Genomic DNA, 12,016 nt, shown 5'->3' with positions numbered 1-12,016 from the left:
TTTATTCTTTTTTTTATATTAAAAAAAAATTATCCGCTATTTCGAGATATTGGATTAACCAATCGTAAAATATCCCTCGCTATAACATAATACTTTTTTAAAAAATCGGTGCATTAATTTATAATGTTTCTTCGATTTTTTAATGTTTTAGGAACCTTAAAAGTCCCGGTATCCAATTTCATAATCGATTCAATCAAAACATTCGTGCAAGATTTCGAAGAACTCTCCGAGACTTGTCTCCTTGTAATTCATTTAGAGCTTAGGGTTCATTGCTTCTACTTCTTGAAACCACTTGCCAAACAGGTATAAATGCTTTCGCTTTTTTAAAATAAATTTTTTGGATTATATTAAATTTTTTTAAAAATAAATTAGTTTAATTAATTAATTTTATTTCGATCTCAAATATAAACTTAATATTATACATATACCACTTAACAAGCCAAAAGGAATGAGATAATAAAGCTCCATCTTTGAATGATCTTTAATAAGCTTATTTCATTTATTGCCCATGATTAATTATTATTTTAAAAATAAGATTAGAAAGATTAATAATATTTTATAGTAATTTATATCATCTTTATCTAAAAATCATCTTTATCTAAAAATCATTTTTAATAATTTGATTAGCATCTTTTAGTTTATAATACAGCTCAACAGTGGTTTTTATAATTTTATTCTGTAATTAAATTTTTTACGCAAGTTAGTGCTAAAGCTCTTTTAAAATAGAAATCATTTTCAAAAAATAGGTTTTTGACCTGATAAAAAGTTATAGGTAATTACTGTATTACAGAACTTTCTGGAATAGTTTAAAATCCACAGTACCAAGCTCCTTTACTCTACGATGGGAAAATGAAAAATTGTAACTAGGACTGTACTATATAAAATGTTTTGTGTAGTAATTACAATATTTTTAGGCGATAATGAATTATGTTAATTTTAATTACTCAACGAGGGAAAAAATCGAAATTTTTAACCAACAATTTGAACTACAGTTTGTATAAAAATTTTAATTTTTGCGCCCAAAGCACCTTAACATCAGTTTGCAGTAAAATTTTAATGCTAAATAAAATATAAAACCATTTTTTAATTAAAACTAAAAGATTTTAATAATTTATACAAACGATTTTTAGATAAAGATCATATAAATAATTATTAAATATAATTAATCTTTCTAAATTAATTTTTAAAATTATAAATATATTACTATACTATTCTTTTAATAAAATATTTTTTAAATAAAGCTACAATCATTTTCAATGTTAAATTAATATGCATCAATAAAACAGCCAAATGCGAGATCATTTAAAGGTGAAAGGTTCATTATTTTCACAAAATCAATAGCGACTAAGCAGTTCATGTTTATTATAAGCCTATAATCTCAAAGCTGCAATATACTCACTTGCTATCTATTAGTAGATTATCATTTCTTTTATTAATTGTTAAAGAATAAATATTTGATTTCTCATTTTTAAAATTTTAGTATTATTGCTAGTCCCTATATGTTTTAAAAAATAATTCACTGACTGATATACCAGTGAAACAATATTATTTTCTAAAAAAAATTTATGATAGCCATTTTAAATAAATTACAGGAATTTCGGAGTTCAATTTTGCAAATATTGAAGAGATCGTCAAAATATTCGATAATGGTTACCTATTTGATAATCATTCAAAATCTCTTATCACACTTTAAATACAGTAGCATCGTTAGTGATGGGTAAAAATGTGCTGAGAATGTGTATAGGCTAAAATCAATAGAATTGACATTTTTAGTACCCCCATCCTCTAATGATAAGAACTAAAGAAGACGTTGATATAAAATTTTAATCATTATAGTATACAAACCCACTCTAAAACATGACACGATCATTATTTACAAATTAATAAGTAGTATACATTTTCATCTTATTATTATTCCTATTTTATCAAAATATATAAATTACAAAAAGTACGAACCAATTAATCAAATGTCAACTCAAAATGCCCAAAATTCTGCTCATTCTCCCCCCAATGAAAGCGCTAGCTCCAGCTCATTGCAAACTTCCTCCCTTTCCGATGTTGATTCGAGTGTACTCAAGCTTAACAAAGATTTAACTTCCATAGAAGAAGTTCTGAGTTTTACTCTGCTCAAACACAAACTCAAGTACGTGGTAGAAGGGCTAGGCCACTTAATATCTACCCTGGTCATAGGAAATTCCTCAGGATTGCCCAGAATTGATCATGAAATCATCAAACGCATGTCAGTCTTTTTAAATAATACCATTACTTTTACTTTTATCATTAGAAGTTTACTAATCCTAGGGTCTGAAACATTATATATAATGGTTGCGGTTCCATTATCCGTATACTCTAAAAATGATAACGGCTCGGTTCACTCCTGATCAGAGACCTGCAGGCCCGGCCCTAACGGTCCGTGTTTTAAATTTTTTAAATATACCCGGGCCGGGCCTAAAAAAAATTTTTTTAAACATATCCGGACCGGGCCTAATAAATTTTTTTAAAAATATATCCGGGCCGGGCCTAAAATTGTTAAACCCGGGCCGGGCCTTAATATTTTTTATAAAAATTTTTACATTATGAGTTAATAGTTATAAGATTATATTATATTATAGTTATGATTAATATAATATTGGGTGATGGTTAACACTACCTAACAACCCACAGATCGATCTAATTATTAATTTCCTGCAAATTTATTCAAAGTATTAATATATTTTTTTATAATTCATATCTAAATTTTTACAACATATTTTACCAAAACAATCAAATAAAGGAATATCTTAAATAAGCCCCAATATTCAAGTATTATTAATATATTTTTTTATAATTCATATCTAAATTTTTAGAATATATTTTACCAAAACAATCAAATAAAGGAATATCACTTCTTAAAGTTTGTAATACCTTTCAAAGCGAAAAGGAGAAATAAAATTGATTTTACTTAATATAAAGCATTTTTTAATTGAAACATTTGTTTTACACAAGTATCATTTTATTTCTCTTTTTCTCTGTCCCAAATTCAAGCAATTACGTATGTAGTCATGGACAGATCGCAAAATGACGGAAAACTATATAAAAGATTATATTAAATTACAAGAGGCTCAGGAAGTAAATGATACCATCGACCAGTCAAATTACGACTGTTGTTAAACAAACTGAATCGTTTTATGACAAATGGGGCGATGATAATTCTGGTAATATGTCAATACCCGATGATGAATATTATAATTACATAAATAATAGATAAAACATTTAAGGTGGATAATTTGTTAGAGTGGTGGGCGGCTCATCAAAGCGAATTTCCAATTTTAGCAAAATTGGCAATTCCTGCTTTAAGTGCAAGCTGTGAGCGGAATTTTTCCACTACTGGGAGAATTCTTGAAGAAAGAAGAAGTAATCTTCAACCTGAAAAGGTAGATATGCTTCTCTTTCTTCATGATAATTTGTGAATTTTTAATATCTTTCTTGAGTATAGGGTTTCGTCAATCATGCTGGTTTTTTACTTTGCAAACTGTCAAATATTTATTGCATTTATTATATTTACCTTGAGTCATGAAAGTTTTTAATCCAACATTTTTCATTATTTTTTTTTACAATATTATATAATACAATTATCTTCTTTTGTTAAAAATTTATATTATAAAATAAATTATATTAATATTGTGCAATTAGATTATATTTTCAAAATACTATTTATTATACATGCATTTTTTTAAATAGCGATTTATTTTTATTTTATAAATTAAATAGTAAATTAAATACAATATATTATATTCTCAAAATATTTTCCATTTTTATAAAATAAATATTAGTTTTATTTTTTTTAAATGTAATATAAAATATAGTATATGACAAATATTATTACCATTTTTATGAATATTAGTTTTATTTTTATAAATGCAATATAAAATATAGTATATGCTCAAAATATCCATTTTTATAAATAATAGTTTTATAATTTTTATAAATTCAATATAATATTCTCAAAATATTAGCTTTTTACATGTATTTTTTAAATAATAAGCGATAATACTCGCTGAAAAATATGGTAAAATACCTCATAGGTGAATTTTTGTATATACCAGGTCGAATATAATTTAAAAAAATATCCGGGCCGGGCCTTGAATTTTTAAATCCGGGCCGGGCCTTGAATTTTAAATCCGGGCCGGGCCGTAAAAATTTTTTTAAAAAAATATCCGGGCCGGGCCTTAAATTTTTAAAAATTTAAAACCGGGCCGGGCCGTGTAAATGGTACCTCTGCAGGTCTCTGCTCCTGATACCTTTGCGGATATCCCTTCTTTTAGTATAGTTAGTTTGACAAAAAAATATTTTTAATGAAAAGCAGGAATATTTAAATTATGATATATAATCTGTTTTTTTGAGGGTCGAAAATGACAACGTGACATTATTTCTCACATTCGTATCTAACACAGTATGTTGAAATCTGGATTATATTGTACTAGTTTACCTCTTTATGAAAAATGTAAAGGTGCCACAATGTTTTCGCTCTGCAGCAAAACCTCACGAATATCACGTTAAACAGGGAATCAGATCTGGACAGAGCAAAAACTTATTACGAAATGCTATACAAATCGCCTGACGAGATAATAAATTCGATACTAGAACAAGGACCAATTTTTTCTCAGTTAGAATATAAAAATGCCTTCAGATTGTTACACAGGTTCTTTATACATTAGATAAATTTGAAATATTTTTCAATTTATAAATGTGTTTAATAAAAAAAAGCAGTGAATTGAGAATAAAATTAAATTGGAGTAAAAAGTTATAAAGACGCCATTACCATTTTAAAAAAATTGGAGGGGTTTAATTTTGATTTCCTTTTTTCATTTTTATTTGGTAGGAGGGTGTAAATTGTCATTGACTTAGGGGGTGTAGAAGTCCCTCGGCATGATCAAATATGTGGAAAGAGATTAATATTACACAACAGCTTGGTTTTATCGAGCTAAGAATATAAAATAAGGAGACTGCCAGTAGAATGACACATGGGGGTTTTACCTTGCAAGTTAAAACTAACTTTTGCTGTAATAAGAAGAGGAAGAAACGTATAGTATATCTGAAAGATAAAAAATAGGTAATATTATTAAAGGAAGATAGGAATCAACGTATATGATAAAGCAAAACTTCAAATACAAATAAAGGAGAGAATTCTCGGGAAATTTTTCCCTGGTTTCTTTCCTTTAAAAAAAAGAGTCTTTAGGATGATCTTTTTCCTAATTCTTGAAAAAACGTTAGTTACCAAAGCTTAAAGTACATGCCGAGAAATTAGGGAAGCACGATTGATAATTCTGAAATTCATATTTAAATTGAATTGCAATATTTATTAAATTTAAACATAATTGAATTTTAATTTTGAGATATTATAATTAAATCATCTAAGAATGCTTTCGTTAAGTTTCAACATAGTGTACAGATTAACTTCATTTTTTCCCATTCTTCCTGAAAATAATAATACCATTATAAATGATTATTAAATCTAACCAGTGACCGACTAGCACTTAAACTTGTTAGAAAAAACTTTTTTTCAAAATAAAAAATATTTTTTGGCATGCGCATGCTTATATTAAATTCAAGCATATTGAGCACTCGTTTGCTCGTCTTACGCGACACCATTGCACCTAACATTATTTTATATATTTTACCATAAAGAAGCCTAAATGTGCCCGTTAATACACAGAAGAATCAATTTAAACGATTAGAAGAAGTTTTAAAAAAACCGGTTGCTGTATGAAAATATTATCTTTATTGTCAAATGATTGATATTTATTTAAAATTATATGGTAATATAAATGATTTTTAGTATTTTATAAATAAATGATGATTTAATATTTATAATAAAAGATATAGATATCGAAAGCCAACAATTAATGAGATATTTGAACCGCTACTTACTGTATTTTTAGACCTAATATAAGGCGTATGATTTCTAATATATTAAAATTTACTATATATCGCTTTTACTTTAATGCGTCTTAGAAATACCCTTCAGTAATTGCTAGTGTTGCTAAAAACCTCGATTTAGCTAATTTAAAAAACGACTAAACAATATTTTAGCTCTTTTGGGAAATGGTTTGGCATGAGCTGATCTGTATTGACGCACATTTAAATGAATGAATCGTCAGTCTAGGTATTATTTTATGTCATTGGTAGGGGTATACCAACAAGGTCAAAAAATGAAGATGAATTCTTTTCTTTTTTTTAGAAGTTTTAGACGAAATTTTTAATTTTTACAAATCGGAAAAGTAAGGTAGATGAACTTTGTTTATTCTAAATAATTAATATATAATACAAATTAAATAATTTATGATTAAAATTGTGCCTATAATAATAACCATAGCGAACCTTTTTATAACTCTTCATTTTTTATTAGTTATCATCAGAAGACATATGGCTCATCTTTAATTCTGATATAACTCATTGAGCATGGATCACACCCCATACGGCTCAATGGCCCTCATGAGCCTACCCATTAGGTCTGCCCGCGAAATTTATATATTTGATTTTAAGTAATGCTGTAAACGTTACCTCAAAAAAGAAACGCGTTACTTGTTACATCAAAAAGGGAACGCGTTGCCGTTATTCGTTACCTTGTGAAAAAAGGAACGCGCGTTGCTAGCTATTCAGAAATTTAAAAAATTAAATATTATTATATAAAAATTCCCTATATATGATATAAATAAAATTATACAAAAAATTATAAGATGAGATCTTTTTATAATAATATTTTTTCCTATATATAATATAAATAAAATTATACAAAAATGGGGCTTCATTAACCTTAACAATCTCAGGAGGATTTTTAAAATTATTTTCAAAATTACCTCTTTTTTTAGCTAACATTATCCAAAATTACCTTTTTTTCTTTTAGCTAAAATTATCAAAATTACATTTAGTATAAAAAAATTCAAAATGAGGATGGGGTCTCTTCAAATTTTTCAGGAGACTCGAGCCAGAGACGCTACTGACAAAAATAATATATTATACGATATATTTATAATAATTTTTTATTTATTTTTTACATTTGATTTTCAAAATTTTGATCATATATCCTCCACCATGCCAAATATACATTCAACTGGCGCAGAGGATGGGAGGGTTGTATTATATTTATTAAATAATAATCTTAATTGGAGAATTTATTAAAAATTATAGAATAATCCTTATTATGAAAAAGCTTAAGAGATCATCTTCCAAAGAATTTTCATTCAGATCCTCATTATTTTTTATATTAATCAGAAAATAATCTGGTATGTCTCCTTTTTCATTGTCCAGATATTTTCTAATGGAAATAAGTTCAAACTTTCTACCTTCGTTGGCCTGTAATTTTATACTGAGCCAATCCAATTTAAATAACGTGTGAATTATTAGCGAAAGTTTATCATCTTTATAGATGTGCTGTTTAAATCTATTGAAAATAAGTATAATCAAATTATAAATTGCAAACAATATTATAACTGTAAACCTTTTATCTATTTTTTGCAAGATGCATTAATGAGTGGCTTACAAACCTTGAAATTATTTTATATTTTAATATTATAATGGTTATCGTGGGAATGAGACATTTTATATTTTAATATTATAATAGTTATCGTGGGAATGAGACATCCTAAATGTTCTAAAATCGAAAGAGCCTTAGTAACAGGTTCCATGACATAAAATCATATATATACAAATCATATTTTTTAATTATAACATTAAACATTATATCTTTGAACAACTTGTCATTATCTAAAAATCTCTATAATTCGGATTAATCTTCGACAAATTGGCCACCTTAATAAAACTCCCGGACTGTTTAATCAAATATATTCCCATATTTTCCTTAAAAATGGCTGCACAGTTTCGAGACTGCCGTTTATTCCACAATTGAGAAAATATTTGAGTTAGGACACTTTACAAAGTGTAGACTTTGTTACTTCAATTTTCCTTATTGGTATAAAAAATATTCCATATTTAGACTAAGGCAGGTTAAATCATTCACCTATATAAATTAACATATCTTGACTGATTCAATATTAATTAGATTAACAATCTTGACTAAATATTTAATTTTAAATCAATATGAAGAAATTTGGCAGCTTATCTCACTTAAAAAATTGGCTTAAATTATTTATAAAATTTAAAAAATAATTTTATAATACAATAAAATATGTTTTTCCATTTTTTAACAAAAAATTTTGCAAAAAGTAACGTTTACATTACAGTTACTCAAAAAAATAAACGTTAAGACGTATAGCAATAATTTTAAGCCAAGTTAAAAAAAAATTTGTATTAAAAAGAGGTTTTAAGATCTTTGGCCTAGAAATAACTCCACAGGAAAAATAAATAAAATATTTTTAATACCTATTTTGGGAAGTTATTACTATTAAAACGAATGTATAAGACTTTTCGGTCAGCTAGGAAATTGATACTGCTATTGTTTTTTTACAAAGAAAACGAAAAAATGCCAAATAATCTGGTTCTAGCCCGTTCTAAGATCTTTGGGTCTGATAAAAAAAAAGAAATGGCACTTTTTTCATTCCACAAGGTTTATTTTAGCCTAGTTAAAGGTTTTTGCATTAAATAAATATTTCTATGACATTTTTGTCTAGTCAAAATTGGTAATGATATTTACTCCATAGGGATAAAATTTATATAATTTTTAACTACTATTTTAGTCGAGTTTAAGGTTTTTGGCAATAGAAAAGAAATTCATACTAACAAAATGAAAAAACATAATTTTATTTAATTACTCTGAGCCAATTTAGAGGATTTTGAATTGTAAAAAAGTTAGACCTCTGAGGATTATAAAAAGTTGTTCCTTTTAAATACTTTATAACCATTTTGTTATAAACTGAGTATATGGTTTTTGGTAGATGGCATATCATCTGTTTCAATTTTATAATAGCCTGATTTCACTCAAATTCGATTACCAATAAAAGGGTATCGTAAAAATGGATCCTGGGTTTATTTGAACATAACGTTTTAATTCATTATTAGAAATATGTTTTAACATAAAATTTGCTACAAAATCTGCCACAATGACGTTCATAGGGTAAAACCGTTCACACTTGACTAAAAATACATAATTTAAATATTTTTGAAAAAAGTGAAATATTTAATGATATATTCTTCCAATTAATTTTATGGAAGAAATCCACCTAATAGTGCCAATCCCCCCCTCCCTCTATCCCCAAGAAAAATCCTGGATGCGTATATATCTTTAACAGTACCTACGTGCCACATGTAATCGTGTTAATACAATTTTGAAATTATTCCAAATATCATTAGGACAATTATTGCTCAAATAACATATTTATGTTTGGTTTAAAATTCCACTTATATTATGTCTAAAAATATGAGCGCCATTTTAAGTGACAAAAATAATATAATCAGCCTTACAAATTGTTTATAATATTTGTAAAAGTTTAAAATTAAACATCAAATAATAAATACCATTATGGAAAAAATTCTGGGAAGAGCACACAATTTTTTAAAACATCTCTGAACTGCATACACACCTGACTACAGCCCTGCTAATAACCTTTGTGGACCTAAAAATAGCAGAGGAATTTGAGAAATAATTTATGATACGTGATATATAGCGCTTTTGCCATATGACTTTGAAAGTTCAACAGAGCTACGCTAGGTTTTCCTTATTTCCATCTGATTGGAACAAATTTAATTTGGGTGAAAAGTACAAATATAATTAGCTCTCTACACGTTTTTGGGCAAGTCACACGTACTTGTACGCGACGCGCAACATTTCGAAAAATGTTGCTTAAACATCTATAGGCAATAAAAAAATAAGCGGGACAAAAAAATAGCCCATACCTAATAACTATAGTATAATTTAATTACTTTAAGGGTGGGAGATGGATAATTTTAAGTATAAAATATATTTGTGTGAATACTGGTTAGTACAAACTAATTTTGAGAAGATTTAATTTATATGATAGCTTTTTATGTTGGATGATTTATTGATTACAATGAAAAATTAAGAAATTAATACCGTGAAAATTTAAAATTTAATATATCACCTCATTTTAATTCCCTTTATATAATTCGTTTTAGTTTGTGAAAGAGATGTATTTGATAATAATATTATTTGTTATTGAACTTTCATTTTAAGTAACTCTCTTTGATACGAAATAGTTTTTTGATAGATTTCTTACAGTTATTTAGTTTTATAAATTGTATCATATTGATATATAATCCATCACATCCTTTATTGTGTAGTTTCCCTTAGTATGTATATAGCCATGTTATGGCATAGTGTAATTAGATTGCAAATCTTATATTACTGCTGATGATACTCAGCAGATAGAATAATTTCATTTAAAAATTAAAAAAGTTTCTTATTATGTAAGCTAGAAACCGAATTCGACGCTATTTTAAAATTATGTTTATAAGCGTATGATTTGCCTTTTACCAAAAATTGGTGTTTGAGATGATTCATGTGTAGAAAATACCATTTATGATTCGGAGGCAATTATTGATAAATGATTGAAGCCATCTATTTTCTGTTTTGTATATTTTCCATATTTCCCCTCCATAAAGTAATATGGGAATTACAGTCGAGTTAAATACGCAGTCTGGCAAATACAGAAATCTCTTTTGTTTTCCATACTTTCATATACATATAAAAAGCACCTCTCGCTTTTTGTATTCTAATTCTCATTTCTTCTTTGTAGCTACCTTAATTATCCAATGTGACCAATAAGCAATAAGTATTTTATTTTGTCTTCAATTTATACCACGTTAGCTCCAACCGTAAAATTTTGTAATTGGGGAGATAGAATAACTTTTTTGTTGAAGCTTATCGTTAATCCAACTATATGCCTAAAGTTCGCTAGTAGGTTAGAGCGGTGGCACGTTTGGAGAAGGGAGAATAACTTTTTGTTGAAGTTTATCGTTAATCCAACTCTATGACTCAAGGTCGCTAATAGGTAGGGTAAATTTTTGGTTTCTTCCATATTTTTATCATAATTATGTCATCTCATATGATATTATATTGTTTTCTAAACGTATCGAGTCATTTGACCCTATATCTACTAGATCGACTGCACCCAGTGTTCCTTTAATTATTTAATAATTATGACATTAAACATGAGTGGCGATAGAGAAGTATAGACTTGTTTTACACTTTGTTTTTATCCTGAAGGAAGGGGATATTTCATTATTGATTTTTAAGCATGCAAAGAGTTTGGAATAGTGATTTTTCAAGATGTGAATAATGTTGGGTTCAATCCCCCACTATGACAGTGCTTCCCATATAGCTTCATGATTTAAAAGCTATACTAAAATCCACTAATGTGAAATAGGAGGGTATTTTATATTTGCAACATTTCTGCATATTTATTTTTAGGACTAATATTTTCTCTAGTATGTTTGTTTGGTCTGTGCTTGCATATGTTTTTGGGAAAAGATGAGGTGTAGATTAGAAAACTGCACGGGCTGTCCGTAGCCCGACTCGTCCCGATCGGACCCAAGTCTCGGATTCGGGTTAGGTTCGGATATTTAGAAAAATATTATTCAGGTTCGAGCTCGGGCGGGTTGTATGTTAGAGCTGTCCGACCCGAAAAAAATATTTATATAAATATCCTAAATTATTATTATAATTCATAATGTCAATTATAAAACCATATCATATTTTATTTTTTACATTTTATTCTTAAAATATCAATCAGAATAGCATCTCATTTTCAATTATTATTTTATAATTTACATAACAACCAAGTTAAATAAAATATATTTTACTAATATCTATTTAGTTAAATAGCTTCATATTTTCATATTGAAAAAATTATTTCAATGGATGCCAAATTAAAAATAATTGGTGAAAAGATTAAGAGCAATGAATATGAAGTAAGGGAAAATGCCAATGGCAAATCCGCGGCCTGGAAGATATTTTCATTTATATATGATGAAAACAAAGTAAAACTTAATTATGTAAGTTGCAATTTTTGCAAATATATGCTTATAATTTTATAATATCATACATTAAATATATGATATT

General features: G+C 27.2%; 1 protein-coding gene across 3 annotated transcripts in view; it reads left to right on the top strand.

The window, feature by feature from the left end:
• LOC135925438 (exocyst complex component 4-like) overlaps nt 1-5,795 on the top strand; it is a 28,980-nt gene extending 23,185 nt beyond the window's left edge. For 2 of the 3 annotated variants that reach the window (XM_065460755.1, XM_065460757.1), the window contains 4 exons: nt 152-303; nt 1,950-2,239; nt 4,490-4,681; nt 5,668-5,795. In XM_065460755.1, the coding sequence (XP_065316827.1) occupies nt 152-303; nt 1,950-2,239; nt 4,490-4,681; nt 5,668-5,749 (716 nt within the window). In that variant the 3' untranslated portion in view covers nt 5,750-5,795. Of the gene's footprint in view, nt 1-151; nt 304-1,949; nt 2,240-4,489; nt 4,682-4,861; nt 5,110-5,667 lie in introns of those variants that run through there. The other variant, XM_065460756.1, reaches the window with a different exon arrangement.
• Nucleotides 5,796-12,016: the final 6,221 nt, after the last annotated feature.

This window comes from Gordionus sp. m RMFG-2023, chromosome 2 (genome assembly GCF_954871325.1).
Source record: "Gordionus sp. m RMFG-2023 chromosome 2, tfGorSpeb1-WG-v2, whole genome shotgun sequence".
Lineage (NCBI taxonomy): Eukaryota > Metazoa > Nematomorpha > Gordioida > Chordodea > Parachordodidae > Gordionus > Gordionus sp. m RMFG-2023.
The sequence above is the reverse complement of the archived record's forward strand: the minus strand, read 5'-3'. Positions and strand labels throughout refer to the sequence as shown.